Genomic DNA, 17777 nt, shown 5'->3' with positions numbered 1-17777 from the left:
TGTGACTAGTGGTGTGCCACAAGGTTCTGTTCGTGGACCATTATTTTTCAATTTGTTCATTAACGATATAGGAAAGGATCTGAGAGGAAGTGTTCACTTGTTTGCTGATGATGCAAAGTTTGGTAGAGCAATTGTGAGTGCACAAGATGTCAAAATTTTGCAAGATGAGTTGGATAGTTTGGAGGACTGGGCTAAGGAAAATGGATGTCAATTTAATGTGGCAAAGTGTAAGGTTATGCATTTTGGGGTGAAAAGATTAGCAGTAGTGTATCGCATTGGTGGAACTGTACTCCAGGAGATTGATGAGGCCAGGGATTTGGGAGTGTTGGTGGATAGGGAGTTGAAGTTTAGGGGACACATTGCAAAAGTGGCTAAATCAGCTCATCAAATCACTTGGCTTCTGAAAAATACTTTAACATGCAGAGACAAACAAGTTATTTTTCCTCTGTATCAAGCCTTGATAAGACCCTATCTAGACTACTGTGCTCAGATATGGGGCCAGGATTTCTTCTTGATGGGGAGCATGTGGAGAGGATCCAGAGACGAGTGACCAAGATGATAGCAGGTCTGTGGAATGAACCTTATGAAAACAGGTTGAAGATTTGTGGGTTGCAAAAATTGGTTGATAGGCAGAAAAGGGGCGATATGATTGAGACATTCAAATTACTGAAGGGTTTCTATAAGATTAATCCAGAAGATATTTTTGAAAATAGGACTGGTGGTGGGAGGACTAGGGGCCATACATGGAAGCTGGGCAAGCATGTGGTTAGGAGGGGTGTTAGAGCTAGGTTTTTTACTTGGAGAATGGTGAATGAGGGGATAAGCTGCCAGAGTCTGTTGTGGGTGCTATTACCATGAATGAGTTCAAGGCAAGGTATGATAGATACTGTGTGAATGTCGAATAGTTGTTCTTGACATGATGTTAGGGTCTCCCTCGATGAGTCTGTCGACTCCTTGGAGTTGCCCGAAATCATCATCATAATAATAATAATAGTAAACTCTCAGTTTAACAAACCCCGATTCAACAGACTTTGGATTTAATGGACATAATTTGACAAATAAATACAAATAATGAAATAATTAACAAAAAAAAAATAACAATAATAATAAGATGGTTAATCGGAAGCAACTCCAGTGTTTATAAATTACATCTTCGGATACATTCATGTATATTCGTGATATTTTGTGCATACTCATATTAGTTCTAGCATTGCAAGCTCAAAACATGTGGTGTTTAGGCTGTTGCTGGAGTAATATTTAGTTAAACTGTTATTAAACATTATTAATATCAATTAATATCATATCATAGTTTGAGCTGGCATCGAAGTTTTATGACTGGATGTCCTTCCTGACATTAACCCTCACCATGTGGATAGAAGGATCATACAGATGGATGTGTAAGGAAGGCGGAAGCATGGGCGGCCAAAGAAGAGATGGAGGGAGCTGGTAGAAGAGGACTTGAGGATGAAGAACTTGGATGTGGTGACAGCCCAAGACAGGAAGGTGTGGAGGAGACTCATTATCGACAGTGACCCCACTTAAGTGGGAGAAGCTGCAGAAGAAGAAGAAGAATATCAATTAATATGTCTGGGGTTAAAAAGAAAATGAGTAAAATTGACGACAGCACAGAAGCTCGAGTTAATAAGTAAGTTGGAAAGTGGTACATCAGTTGCTCATGTTTGTGAACTTTACGGGGTGAAAAAGCAAACAGTTTTGAACATACGCAAAAATAAAGACAAACTTACTCAGTTTTTGCTAAATATAGTGTTGAGAGTTCCAAAAGTGGTTTCACTGTGGCAGATAAGAAACATGTGAAGTTGGCCAAGCATAAGAATTTAGAAGAAGGAGTTTACAAGTGGTTTGTTCAACAGTGGTCTAGTGGCGTTGTTGCTCATGGTGTTGAACTAAGGTCGGCTGCTGAAATAATGGCACAACACATGGGCATACGGTTCTAGACGAGTGATGAGTGGCTTCTGTGCTTTCGTAAACACCATGATATTACAAACAGACAAACATGTGGTGAAGCACTGAGCGCCGATATTGAACAAGTTGAGCCCTTCAGAAAATACACCAATGAAGTCATTGAATCTGAGGGTCTTATTTTGTCTCAAGTTTACAATGCAGTTGAGACTGGCCTGTTCTATTGTGCTGTTCCCGAAAATACCCTCGCGAACAAACATGAGATTAGCACACTTGGTTGCAAATTAAATAAGGATCACATTTCAGCCCTACTTTGTGCTAATGCTGATGGAACGCATCGCCTGAGGCCAATGGTTGTCAGAACAGCACGAAAGCCTCGCGCTTTGAATGTTATGAACCAGTTGTCTATTCCAGCTCAAGAAATGCCTGGTTTAAGTTTACAAGTGACACTTTTTCCGACTGGTTTTTCAATCACTTCATACCTAAAGTGCAAAACTACCAAGAAGAAAGTCCTGAAAATCTCTCCTGAATATGTAAAAGCTGTTTTACTTCTTGATAATGCAGCAGCCCATGCTAATGCTGACAAGTTTGTTAGTAGGAATGTAGTAGGAAACTTCTTATACAACCTCTTGCCTGCAAGAGGTTGTATAAGAAGTTTCTTGAAGAGGCTATGGTTGTCTTGGAGAATGAAAATGATCCCAAAGAAGATACAAGAGGAGCCAAGACACTTCAAAATTTGTGTGCATACAACATCAAGTCCGCCATCTTTAATTTTGCTGCCACCTGGAAGGAGTAAAGACTACAAGATTAGCTAATGACTGGACCAAGTTACTGAATGGGAGTGAACCAGAATACGATTTCAGAGGTTTTGAAACCTGTTTTTCGTGAAACTTTGATGCGAGCTGGTGATAATGTCAGTGAGAATGACATTGAACAATAGCTAGACATCAACAACGAGGAAGAAGAAGCAGCAGTTCCAGCTGGTCCGAAACTATTGGTGGTTAGAGAACACATAAATGACATCGTCTCATTCATAGGCGCATCTTCAAATCCAGAGGTGATTGCTCATTACAAACATTTTCGATTGTTAATTATTAAGAAACAGTATAAAAGTGGAAAGTAACTGAAACTTGATGCTTTTTTTCAATCCTCAGTAAAATGGCATTTACATAAAAATGTTCTCATTAAAATATATTAATACTGTACCACTGAAAGTGTTTTATTTTCAATACTATTCCTAAGATTTACGATTTAATGGACTTTCGACTTTACAGACAACCTTTAGCCCCTAATAGTCCGTTAAATCGAGAGTTTATTGTGTGTGTGTACCTCAATATGAATAAAACTACTTACATGTGGAAAGTTTAAAGTGGAAAGCAACTGAAACTTGATGCTTTTTTTCAATCCTCAGTAAAATGGTATTTACATAAAAATGTTCTCATTTTTATAGATCTGAGATCCATATTTTTATATATATATATATATATATGTATGTATGTATGTATGTATGTATGTATGTATGTATGTATGTATGTGCCTCAATATGAATAAAACTACTTACATGCACTACCAATGTTTCTTTGCTTTCATCATCAAGAAACTTGAATGGTGAATGACTTATAGGCATTGATGTGGCTGTAAACAAAAACAGTATTTTTTAAATTATCATAATCATCATGAAATTCTGATATTTATCCTCAAGAAGTAAGTAGAGGATACTCTGATAGTACTACATGAAAAGAGCAGGATAACATGATAATGCTACATGAAAAATACAGGATACCATAATGGCATTTCATTATTACTAACTTCCTTTTGACAATTTTAGTCCCAAATTAGTCTTTTATCTTCCAGGACTCCAATATTATGAGATTTTATATTCTCACATTTTTGGTTTTCTAAGGCACATCTAACTGCATCAATCTGCCTAGATATCAGGTTATTTTTTGTTACAATCTAGGAATCAAACATCTGCTTTGCTAATCTTTCTGCTTCCATTCTGTTTAAGGGACTTTACCACATGAGATCACCTCTACTCACACATCTCTTAATGCTGACAATGTCATGTTCCTTCATAATATTTACATTTTAAGTATTATAATACCAATGCCATCTGTTCATTCCTATAATTTTTCTCAGAACTAGCATATTGTGGTCTCTAGTCTCTGAGTGATTGTTTTTCTTCTGACTAAGTTCTCAGATCTATAAGTTAAAACTGGTTTGAACACAATTTTGTTTTTGTATACAACTAATTTAACATTTTGAGTAATTTCTCTCTTATTTCATATAAATTATATTGATTACTCCCTGGCATACCAGATTTCTTATTGTGTTGTCTATTTCCACATGTAATTTGCTATCTTCTTTGCTATTTGTATACAACTAATTTAACGTTTTGACTAATTTCACTCTTATTTCATATAAATTATATTGATGACTCCCTGGCATACCAGATTTCTTATTGTATTGTCTATTTCCACATGTAATTTGCTATCTTTACTAAAGAAAAAGAAAAAAAAACAACAACTTGTCCACTGGTGTTCAAAAGTACCAAGTGGGATAGTCTCCAAAACTTCAACACTTACTTTCTATGGTGTAACTATTGCTTTTTCTCTTCTGATCCAAACACCTGCTCCAAGCGAGTCACAGAAATTATCTTCACCAGCATGAAGGCTTTCATTCTGCTTTGCAAAATTCTTGTCCACTTTCCAAGCCTGGTCAATGGAAAGTGTAGCAAAGCAGTTGAAGAAAAAACTCAGTTTACCACAGATGGCTTACAAATAATAAATGCAAAAAAAAACAGCCATTAGCAAATATAAATCTAACTTCATAAAGGCCAACACTATGCTGAAAATGTGCCTCCTGTCTGTCTCCAAATGGAAGCCATGCTTTCTGGAACCCTGCTAAGACTATCAGAACAACAGCTTCTCACCTGCATTTCTACTCCTCTCTCTTGTCCAAATGGCACCACTGTTACAGCCACAAAGATAAATTTGCCCTCCTGGTACCACTATTTCCCCCCAATTCCTGCACAGATGGCCAAGGAAAGTCACCTCCTATCATACTGAATCTGAACACAACGTATGCTGATGTTTTTGGCTGATGTTTTCAGCCAAAAGATATAATTTGAACGACACTAAGAAGTCTTTGTGCTGATAGCATTTCTCCAATTATACTCAAACATTGTGCTCCAGAGTTAACATCAATCCTGTATTGTCTCTTCAATATTCTATATAGCTGGTACTTATCCTCCCAACACATGGAAGCAAGCACATATTCTGCCTATTCTGTCCCCCCCCCCAAAAAAAGGAGAGCTAAAAGTCAAACTACTGAACACTTGCCATCACCTCAATCCTCTCCAAAACAATGGAGAATCATCAATAGTCAACTTCTCTGCTACCTAAAGACCCATCAGTTAATGTCACCACCAGTATGGATTCTGCCATTCAAGGTCCATGTTTGACCTCTTCACTTACATTACCCCGCACTAGACATGTGGCACGGAAAGGGGAGAAATATGTGCTATCGTTCCCTTGATTCGTTTTAGAAATTATGGACTTTATAACCGTGTTATAAAAAACTATTTTTAATTTCGACCTTCATATTAAGGTCATCATCTGGAGTATATACAAATATACAAAGGACTAGTTCAGTTATATTTCACACAGTATGCTAAAGAGACAATGATTTGATCAACAGTTATTCTACTGGCATGACCTTGAGAGAAAATATAATAAAAAAATTTAGATAAAATTAATTAATTATTTAGAAACTACATCAACGCTAAATTCTATTTAAGATAACATAAGAGAAACATTCTTTCATATAGATAGTTTTCTTACCGTAACAATGATGTCCTAATTTAACATGACAATTGTTATATTAGATTTAAGATTCTGCATTATCTACAGTTCCTGTTTATAGTTAACTCTTAGGGAGAAAGGTTCTCTGGGTAGAATATGTTCCTTCCATATGCCTGGAATTTTTAGACCATCATTATTGTTCAGATTAGGGTGGTTGATAAGAATCTCACAGGCTCCTTAAATTTATGTTCATACCATGTTTTGGTGAATTTGATGTAAACAACTGGTGCTTTTCCAGTAAATTCTATGTAAAGTGTTCAGGGCATGATCAGAAAGGCCAGCTTCACCATAGTTATTATATTTAATGTGTCGCTTATGTTCCTTTTGTCTGATAGGAATTGTGCGTCCTGTTTCCCCTATATATGGTAGATTACAGGTGCAATAAATACAGTATACTCCAGGAAGTTTAAAGGTGGCTTTGAGGTTGTAATTCTCTAGTATTCTGTTTATTTTATCTGATGTCCCTTTAATGTAAGGAATGATTATAGTTTTATTGTAGTCTGGTTATCTTTGTTTTTTTTTATTGAGGTCTTATAGAGAATTTTGTTAATAGTGTTTTGCTGTATATTTTCACTAGAAGTCATGCCAGTAGAATAACTGTTGATCAAATCATTGTCTCTTTAGCATACTGTGTGAAATGTAATTCAGCTTGTCCTTTGTATGTTTGTATATTTTCCAGATGATGACCTTAATATGAAGGTCGAAACGTCAGAAAATTAAAAATAGTTTTTTTATAACACGGTTGTAAAGTCCATAATTTCTAAAATGAATGCTGATCACCATGTAACACTGAAAGAAAGGAATCATTCTCTTGACATTTCTAGAGCATTTGCCATGTTTGGCATCAAAGGCATGCTAAGGAAACTGCCATTTTTGATCTGCTTTTCTCTCTCTGTAATTAGGTAGTTGGCTTTCTTTCTGGTTGTTCACTTCATGTCACGGCAGACAGCTCTCTCTCTCTTTGAGTTTCACCATCAATGCAGGAAAGCCTCAGAGTTGTGTTCCATCATCTAACCCAGTGATGGCAAACCTTTTTATGTGCGCATGCCAAAAATTTACAAATCGAGCTGCTGACATGCCAGGCAGTTTTTAATAGGAGAAATATTAATAGAAAATTAATCTAACTTAATTAATTTATTTATTTATAAATTTATAATATATATGTTAAAGATACCAAATAATTTTATAAACTTGGTTTTAATTCTTTTTTTCCCAAGTAAGCAAACACTCAAGTAAATCAATTCATTCAGCTTTCATTCTTAAAGGTTTCTTGGCAGTGTTCCATCCATATTGCCTTTATTGCATTTGGATTTCCTGTTTCCTCGCCATGATGGTTGATCATTATTAGCGGTAGTGGTGAAAAGTTTTCTGTAATTTCTTTAATCGTGTTATGTAATGTTTTTGAGTTATGGTGTTTATATGCCTCATTGCATTTTTCTGCTTTTTTGTTTAGCCAGTTTTCTTTAGCCTGTGTGCAGAGTTTATCAATTTCATTTTTGAGTTGTTTGTATTTCTTCTTGTTTTCTTCTGAGGTATGTCTGTTTATTTTTGTTTTTAGTTTTCTTTTTTCTTCATATTTTTCTAATATTTCAGATGTTATCCATTTATTATTGGGTATCTTATAAATTCCTAAAGTTTCCCTTGCCGAGTTAATTAATATTTCTTTTCCAGTTTTCCAAAGATTTTCGGTTTCATCTGTTTGAGTCCTGTTTATTTCTTCAATTTTCCTAATGTAATCTAATCTTATTTGGTTATTTTTTAACTTTTCCATGTGGGGTTTATCAATTCTATTTCTTTTATAGTTGACTTTGAATTTTATCTGCATTGTTGCAGAGAGGAGTTCGTGGTCTGTATCCAGATCTAGGCTTTTGAGCAATCTTACGTTTCTGATTGAGGTTTTCCATTTACTTCTAATTAGGATATAATCTATACAATTTTGTATTTCTCTATCTGGTGAGGTCCAGGTGTATTTAAAACTAGGTCTATGGTAAATAATTGTGCTTGAGATGAAAAGGTTGTTTTCTTTGCAGAAGTTGAGCATAGTTTCTCCCCTTTCATTTTCGGTTCCAATTCCAAATTTCCCCATTACATGTTTTAGCTCTTCTCTGAAAGTTCCAATCTAAGCGATGAAATTTCTGCTTATGAGTGAGATGTCTCTGGAGTATGTATTATCTATTTCTTTTTGGAGATCACTGTAGAATAGTTCGATGTCTTCTTCATTGTGACTTGCGTCCGGTGCATAAATCTGGATAATCTTTATGTGTAGTTCTTTTTCTTTGGTTTTTAGTCTAATTCCTATTATTCTGGATGAGATAGGCTTAATATATGTTGCACTTGCAGTAAGATTTTGTTTGATTAGCCTTGCAACTCCTTCTCTATGTACTTTGTCACTTCTTCCTGAATAGAGTAATTTGCCCTCTGGTAAGTTTAAGCATCCTTCTCCTTTCCAGTGAGTTTCTGAGATTCATATGATATCCCATTTTATCCTTTTCATATTCTCTTGTAGAATTTGGAGTTTTTCTGCTTTGTATAGAGATCTAATATTTACAGTAGCTATATACTTATCACATTTTGCTGACCACATAGAAGATTTCTCACCAACACTATATGAGGCTCATGTCGGCTACCTCGTATGCGGTAGTGCAAGATATATTCCCAGTAATCGTGTAATCCATGGAAGTTTTTGACATTTTAGTACGGCTGGCTTGCCTTTTCTCTGTCACACCCTTCGGTCCACAGCTCCTTATTCTTTATTCGAAGCAACCCGTTGGGGCTTCCCTCATCCACCACCCAAAGGACACACCTGGTAGGAGTCTGGTCTCCCCCAAGATAAATTTATACATACATACATACATATATATATGTAGAAAGTTTTTATCTTGGGTATATATTATGTTAAAAAGATACCAAGCAATTTTATAAGCTAGGTTTTTAATCCTTTTTCCCAAGTAAGCAAACAGACAAGTAAGTCAAGTTTGCGGCTGCACGTAGTGCAACAACTCATTGTAAAGGTGGATTAATCTCTGATCACTTTCCTTAGAATTTTCCCCTAATGCAAAGCACATTTCCTTGCAGAGATGTATGATGCTATGCATTAAGGTAATGGTCACTACCCCGACCGGTTTCGATCTATATTGAGGTCTCGTCATTGGGAGCCAGACCTAAAAATTGCCAAGGGTGAAGTAATACAGAGCTTATAAATATTTTACCTAAACAAGTTGCCATAAGGTGCTTTGACCTCATTAAATAAAAATCTCAGGATGAGAGTAAGATGTAGAAAGTTATTTACCTTGGGTATATATTATGTTAAAAGATACCAAGCAATTTTATAAGCTAGGTTTTTAATCCTTTTCCCCAAGTAAGCAAACAGACAAGTAAGTTCAAGTTTGCAGCTGCACGTAGTGCAACACTAGGCAACTCGTTGTAAAGGTGGAGTAAGATCTGATCACTTTCCTTAGAATTTTCCCCTAATGCAAAGCACATTTTCCTGCGGAGATGTATGATGCATGATTGACTGTTTAGGTAAAATATTTATAAGCTCTGTATTACTTCACCCTTGGCAATTTTTAGGTCTGGCTCCCACTGACGAGACCTCAATAAAGGTCGAAACCGGTCTGGGTAGTGACCATTACCTTGATGCATAGCATCATACATCTCCACAAGGAAATGTGCTTTGCATTAGGGGAAAATTCTAAAGAAAGTGATCGGAGCTTACTCCACCTTTACAATGAGTTGCCTAGTGTTGCACTACGTGCAGCCGCAAACTTGACTTACTTGTCTGTTTGCTTACTTGGGAAAAAGGATTAAAAACCTAGCTTATAAAATTGCTTGGTATCTTTTAACATATATATATATATATATATATATATATATATATATATGAAAGAATGATCATTAACTCGGTTAACATACATATTTTTATGAAGAATTGAATGACTAGAACTGAGATTTAAGTAAAAACGTTTTAATATAAAAACACTACTAATTTCGGCCTGTAACAGCTTTCATCAGGTGACATTATAAAAGAAAGAAAAAAGAAAAAACACTAAACACCGAAAGTTAAAAGACTATGAACAACATAGAGAGTCTGGCTCCCACTGATGAGACCTCAGTAAAGGTCAAAACCGGTCTGGGTAGTGGCCCCCTTGCCTTTAATACAAAACATCATACATCTCCTCTAGGAGATGTATTTTGCCATTAAGGGTAAATATTAAGATTAGTGATCAGAGCTTATTCTACTTTTACCATGAGTTGCCTTGGTCTTGCACTACCTGTAGGATCAGCTAGACTTGCAACACTTACAGGCACAAACTTGACTTGTTTGTCTGTTTGCTTACTTGGGAAATGGAGTAAAACCAGGTTTAAAATTGCTTGGTATCTTTAACATAGAGAGTCTCCATAATTAGCATGAAAACGTTGTAGTTGAAGCTGTTCTTTCATTGGTTGCATTGTTGGGAGAGTGCATGCTTGCAGCATCACGTCAATGCCAGTACATGATTACAGCTGAATGACTATCTGGGAAGTTGTAGCTCAAAGTTATTATTTAGATGAACAGGATGAAGATAATTTCTCTAGATTCCACAATTTTTCTCTCTAGTTCATCATTGCAACAGAAGATGTTAGTAGATTTTTCCCAGCAGATTTTGTGACTTTGGTTTTCATCATTAGGATTAGCAGAGAAAAGGATATGACTTGATAATGCACTGGCTCGCTGTCTCTTATAAGTAATGTCCCTCATGTGTTCTTCCATACGCAATTCGACACATTTGTCTGTCTGCCCAAAATAAGGAATATCACAATCACACAATATTTTATATACACTAGGGTATTTGAGTTGATGATGACAAGGTTTTGGATGGATTATTAAGAAACGGATATAAATATATATATATTTATTTATAATATTTTATTTTATTTATATTATTCAGTGTAAAATTGATTTTAATGATGGTTTGAAAAAAAAAAAAAAGGTAGTGAGAAATATATTTATGCATTGTGTAACTCGCTACAGAAGTCAGCTGAGCAAGGAAAGCAGCAGAAGGATGTCAACTTGTCAGGGAAAAGCTTACTGTATTTACTCGAATATAACTTGCCCTCGCTGATTTTACTTTATGAAAAAAGACATTAAAATGTTTTGCATATACCTCGCACATGAAAAATTTTTAAACCTGTTCAAGTCGAGGCGATAGTAACTCACTCCCCATGGTTAACAACACGCCCTCCCCAACAGCCATTATACTGCAGATGCAAAAAAAACTTTTTTTTTTTTTTACATTTGACATCCGTAGACGCAATATGGTCACTGTCGTACCTCACATGGTTTTGGCAATGATGTCTTCTGCTAGAATAAGTGGTAGGGTCACAGATTCCCTTTACACACAAAGTTTGTAGGACAATCACAAACATCAACGCCCATGGCGGGATTTGGACCCGTAGCCTCTTGGCTGGAGAGCAGACACGCTAACCACATGGCCAACCAGGCCAGTGCAAGAAAAACAAGTAGTTTTATTGTATCCCTGAATAAGGTACAGAGCCTTTTGTAGTCTGTATAATATATTTCTCAACAAATAGGGCAATTAGAGACAGCTGGAATAAAAATGGTGCTAACTAATGAATCACATGTCCCCTCTCACAGAAACTATGCTGTATAGGCTCAAGCAAAACCATATGTTGCACCAGAAGCAGAGTATCTAACTAAAAACCATTATCAATTACATGACCGGTGGGCTCAACTCACACAAAGTTTCAACCAAGGGTTGAAACTTTGTGCGAGTTGAGCCCGCCGGTAATGAGAAGTTCCATCGGAACGATAAACGACACCCGTCGAATGTGTTAAAACTAAGAAATATATAGTAAGGTGTCTCACCTTATTATTAAATTACTGTGGATTTAGAGAAAGGTGTTAGAAGTTTTTTTTTCACTTGGTTAGACTATAATAAATTTAGTTTAATCCTTTATCCAAGTGTAATCAAACAAAGTTTGCGCCTGAAGTATCTTCAGGACTGAGGCAACTTCTGGTAAAGGTGGACCAAGCTCTCATCACTCCTTGTCTTGGTATCTCCCATAATGCAAAGCACATTTCCTTGCAGATATGTATAATGTATAATGTAGAAACAAAATTTAACTTGTATGTATTGTAACAATTAAAAAAAAAAGTTGAATAATTTATAAGCATATAAAAGGATATCACCTGTAAATCGTTGACGTGCCACCTCTGGCACGTGTGCCATAGGTTCGCCATCTAGGACCTAACTTCTTTGTCCTATACATAAATGACCTACTCTCAGTCATCATTAATCCAATTCACAGCTTTGCATAGGACAGTACTCTTTATTCATCGTTCTCATATGACAAATCATGCAGTGCTCAGGCATCTCAAGCTTCAAGATCATCTACAACCAGTGCTTTAAAAACTGATCTCCCTACAATTCTTCAATGGGATATGAAGACAACCTGGTGACCTTCAATGCCAACAAAATACAGACTTACCTTTTCTCTTGCAAAAGGTATCTTAACTCAACTCAACTACCCTAATCCTCAGTAATAAACAAATCTGATCCTGACAAACTCTATTTGGCCTTAATCCCACTTGCTCTTCTTCAAGTCTGCGGATATGAGAAACTTGGAGAAGAACAAGCTGGGTTCAGGCCAAATAGAGATTGTCAGGATCAGGTGTTCACTTTACAACAAACAGTTGAGAAATCATGGAAATATCACAAGGATCTGTACTTCAGTTTTATAGATCTGGAAAAGGCATATGACAAGGTACCCAAAGAAAAGCTTTTCAAAACATTGCAATTATATGGGGCAAATGGAACATTATACAGAGCAATACACACTCTATATTTAAGTTGTAAGTTAGTCAGAATTGAAAGAAATATGGGAAGATGGTTTGATGTAAAATCAGGCGTAAGACGTGAATGCACATTATCTCTACTCTTATTCACCAGCTATATGGATCACATTATGAAAGAAACTGGCATTAAGCCTGAATTATAATTTGAGAATATTAGAATTTGAGATGTCAAACTTAGCTCTTTGCTTTATGCAGATGTTGTACTCCTAAATACATCCAGTGCAAGTCTCCAGGATTCTCTAACTAAAATGAATAACATCTGTAAGAAATTGATAAAGACTGTTCTCAACTTCTTTTCAAGTATGTTTGCCTAGATAAATCTTACCTGGAACACAGTAGAGAAATTCCTCTGTAATCTAACATTCAGCTTTATTCCCTTTTTTATAGATGGGAACTCTGATAGCTCTACTACAATCATCAGAAATTCGACTCACTGACGGTCCCTCTGAATTACACAGAGGGACTGTCAGTGGGTTTATTATTATTATTACCTGACACCTCCAAGGAGTCCAAAGACTCATCGAGGAAGGGCACCTACTCTACAACTGTCTCCACCACTCAATCCACTAATGAACAGCAACTACACCAACACCATCTACTGCCCATTACTACCACTAGTATTTTCATAGACAATCACAAACATCCATGTCCACAGCGGGATTCAAACCCGCAGGCTCTTGGCTGGAGAGTGGATACGCTAACCACTCAGCCAGCCAGCCAGGCCAGCATACTTAAGTATTTCTGGTAGAATATCATCTACTACAGCTACCTTTCTGCATTTAAAGTTTTTGATGGCTTTTTCTACCTCAAGTATTGATATGTACTCCTCTTTGCATTTCTCTTGATAATGATCTAGTGTGGTTGTCACTGCCTTTCAAAGTAATTATTCTAGACATCTAGGATATCCTTATTTTCAGTTTTCATATTACTTTTATCATCTTTGATTCCTTTTATAGTACTCTTTCCTTCATTTCTAAGCTTTTTCGATAGCCTCCACAGAACATTTTTCCACCTTCATGATATTTTCTATATTCTTACTGAAAGTCTTCCCATGACTTTTGTTTAGCTATTTACACATAGCTTAGCTCTGTTACATTTTTCTCTGTATTCTCTTAGAGCATCTGCTGACTTATTTGCTGGAACTTTTGTATGCTTTCTTCTTTTCCAGAACTGCTTTTCTTTAACTTCTTGTGTCCACCATGAGGTTCTTATTTTTCTGTCTTAACAGAGAACTTCACCACATACCTCTCTAGCTAAATCAATCTCTTCTTCCGAGCTTGAAACTGAAACCTCAAGGTTTGATTCTTGTTTTCAGACTGCTTCAAATTTTCTTCAATAATGTTTGTATCATTGGGTCTACAGTTTACTTGTAAAAGCTGCTCAATTTTAATTCTTTTTAAAACTTTCTTATATACTGTTCTTTTCAATGTAATATCCATTTTATCCTGTTTAGCACTAAGTAATGGCCACTTCTGATTTCAAATCCTCTTAACTCTTGTATCTTGAACTAGCATGAAGATATTACTATTAACAATGACATAATCAATGAGGCTTTTCTAATTTCTTGTATCTTCTCTCCACATGAACTTGTGCACATGTTTATTTTGGAACATGGTGTTAGTAAAACTAGTCTGTGTTCTGAGAAGAAATCCAGCAAATAATTGCCATTATTATTAGCTTTGCCCTTTTCTACAAATTTGCCAAAAATGTTCCCATATGTGGGATTCATTTCCTACTCTGCTGGTTAGATATCCACCGAGGACCACTTTTTCATTATGTCAGCTGCCTCTTCTAATGACTCAAAAAATTCTTCTACTTCTTCTAAAGAAGTGGAAGAATTTAATATCTCAACTACGTTCTCCACAGCAGTTACCATTCTAACTTTTAAATAAAAATAAATAAATCTGCTAATGCCTTTTATTCTCCAAAGGGAGTAGGCAAGGTCATTAGCTCTAACTAACTTTTGAGGACTAGTGGGTAGCTGGCCTCCACTCTTAGCTAATCACAGAATGACTGTGATTAGCTAAGATTATCAGTGATGATCCAATCACTTATCCAAGCTTTCTTTCTTTCATACTTTCATTCATATTTTATTCTCTTCTGCATTCTCTACAGCACTTTCACTATCCTGCCTTATAACATTAAAATTAGTTACTTCATTCTCCTGCTTTTCGCATGACTCATTCTTGCACTCACACATGAAACATTTCTGACACTCTTTCTCTCCACTCTCACTTTCATACCATAAACCAGAGTTGTCCAAAGCACTGCCCACAGGCTGGATGCGGCCTGCAGTGCGATTTTGTGCGGCCCGCCTGAGTTTCGATTTTCACGAGCGAAAATATAAAATACAATTTGAATCGGATGTGTATTAGATATTTTCATTCTATCACTAATCGATAATCTCAATGTTGGTAATTTTATTTGGTGTTTTTACATCACTACATACCCACATATTTTTCAAATATTAGATGTGTGTCAAAGAAGTGTTCTACACTGTTTTGTTCCACTGTGCATGCTCCGAGCACCCACAGGGAATGTGAGAGCACAATTAGTGTTGTTAGTATTTAGTGATTAGTATTTATCTGAGGGCCGCATCACAATGCAGCCTTCAGATAAATATTTTTTTTAATGTGGCCCTCGGATTATCTAAGGTTGGACAGCCCTGCCATAAACCATTCATTCTTGGCAATGAGTATAGTTAACACACACTATTGTATGAAATCCCTGATACTAAACTCAGTGAACAAAGGAACCTTGGGTGCAATTTTCCTTGTATGAATTGGAGCCACAAAAAAAAAACTTTTTGAACAATATCCCCTATTAAAATTTGCAAACCAATGTACACAGTCTAAAGTAAGTAAAATACTATCAATAATAATTACTAAAATTACTAATATTTACTAAAAAAAAATCTTATCTGTAAGCCATATGTGGCAGCACTGCTATATCTATCAGTCTTAAAATTTTACTCTGCATATGCTTAATCTCTTGTCTTATTTTCACCAACTCAGCTCTGAAGCACTGAATCATTATTTTACTTTTTTATGCTCACTATCAGCTGCTATTTTTCTTTCTGTCAGTAATGCTAACTTTCTCATCATCACTCATTTCTCCTCTCTACCCACATCACTACAAGATTATCATCTTCAGATAATCTGCACAACCTTCACCCTTAGTCTGACATCACTCTATGTTCTCTAGTAACATTTGGTGGGGAACTTTCTTGCACACTATACTCACTCAGTTTTCTTGTTCAATGCATGAACAAGAAAACTCTCACCAACATATCATCTTAGAACAATCCACATCACGCTTGTCATTCACCTTGCATGCCAACCAACACAATGCCCTTTCTCAGGGCTATTTTGTCCTAGATCACAATGAATTAAGAACATACACAAATTATCCTAAATAAACAACATAAAACTCAACCATACACATCATATCAATCTCAGCTAAAACATAATCAAAATATACCTAAATCTGCAAAATACTACCAAATATTAAACAAAAATTAAACTCATCTTATAGGATATCCTTTAGCAACAGATTGCTTACAATCGCATCTACAAACCAGGCAATAACAGTAAAACTGTTTGTGGCGAGAAGCTACCACACACCACAAGAAGGCAGGCTGACAATTTATAGGGAGAAGCTGTATTTTGTTTACCTATTAACTACCATACTGGCTTGGGCATGTATACAGGGTGTTCGGGATAAATTTGACAGTTTCGTAAGGAAAAAGAAAATCTTCTTTGTATCTATTAAATTTAATGAATTGACAAAAAACATTACAGGCAGAGTTAATTACAATACTATCAACAAGATTTACTCAAAATAACCACCATTAGCATCGATCACAGCTTCAATCCTGCTTCGGAACCTCGAACAAGCTGATGCTACAGTCTCCCTGGGAAGGGCCGCAAAAACTGTTTTAATTTTATCCATTAACTGGGCTTTTGTATTACTGGAAGTGCGATTGGTGTCTTTTTCAACTGCGCCCCATACAAAATAATCCATGGGGTTAAGGTCTGGGGAGTTTGGAGGCCAAACATTTGGACTGGTGAAGTCGTAGAAATTTTCAGACAACCATTTTTGACTTTTCCCAGAGGTGTGACAAGGGGCCGAATCCTGCTGCCATACATACGGCCTACCATTGGCTACCCTTGTTATCCAGGGCTTGACTACAGTGTTTAGCAACTCCACGTAGCCATCTGAAGTCAACCTGAGGCCCTCTTGGAAAAAATGCGGAGGCATCACATTGCCTTCAGAGGATACACATCCGAAAACCATCACAGTTTGGGGAAATTTAGTCTGCATTACACGAGGAATGTCCTTTGTACTGTATGCAAGCCATTTGTTATTCTGCGTGTTGTGTTTTTGATCCTGGCAAAAGTTTTTCTCATCGGAAAAGAACCAGATTGTTTGTGGTTCCGCAGGATGTTTCACTTTGCTTAGAAGTTTCTTCGCGTTTATCAAACGTTTTTCACGGGCCTTTTCTGTAAGCAGCTGACCTTTGCAGCGCTTGTATGAGTAGTAGCGGAGGTCTTCATTGAGTGCAAGCTTCATAGTAGAGGCTGCAACATTCATTTCACGTGACAAAGCCCGAATTCCAATGCCAGGGATCTTCAACACCTGTTCCTGCAGATTTGCGAGGAATTCTGCTGTACGAACGCAATCAGATCATCTGCTAGGGATCTTTCTTCTTGCTACATCCTCGTAGTCACCATTGCAAGTCTCTAGTTCATGCCTGATTGTTTTTACTGTATTCAGGGAGCATTGGGCAGCAGTCGAAATATCCTTATTTTGATGGCCGGCACGAATCATCATGATACAAGTTATTCTCTTCCATGATTCAGGTGGGTTCCAGCTATCCATCCTTTCTGACATCTTGTATATGAATGAAGAAGGGTCCAACCTTTTAAATGAAGAGAAGTGTGTGTTAATACATGTAACTTACGGAAAAATATAATTAATTATAAATATGTCAAATTTATCCCGAACACCCTGTATATATGTCCATAAGAACACGGATGTGAAGCATCCATTGAAGTCGATATAACTTTCGGCTATTATAGAAAAAATTACATGGATATGAAGTATATATTTTTGATATATTTGATTGATGTGGCCAG

At 36.4% G+C, this 17777-nt stretch overlaps 1 protein-coding gene across 2 annotated transcripts in view; it reads right to left on the bottom strand.

The window, feature by feature from the left end:
- The window catches only part of LOC150102412 (uncharacterized), a 261771-nt gene extending 258222 nt beyond the window's left edge, over nucleotides 1-3549 (bottom strand). For both annotated transcript variants that reach the window (XM_090399631.1, XM_090399632.1), the window contains exon 1: nucleotides 3482-3549. In XM_090399631.1, the coding sequence (XP_090255757.1) occupies nucleotides 3482-3547 (66 nt within the window). In that variant the 5' untranslated portion in view covers nucleotides 3548-3549. The remainder of the gene's footprint in view (nucleotides 1-3481) is intronic.
- Between the last annotated feature and the right edge of the window lie 14228 nt (nucleotides 3550-17777).

Source organism: Typopeltis vanoorti, chromosome 10 (genome assembly GCF_054136105.1).
Source record: "Typopeltis vanoorti isolate ZY-2024b chromosome 10, IOZ_Tvanoo_1.0, whole genome shotgun sequence".
NCBI lineage: Eukaryota > Metazoa > Arthropoda > Arachnida > Uropygi > Thelyphonidae > Typopeltis > Typopeltis vanoorti.
This window is presented reverse-complemented; position numbering and strand designations above follow the sequence as displayed.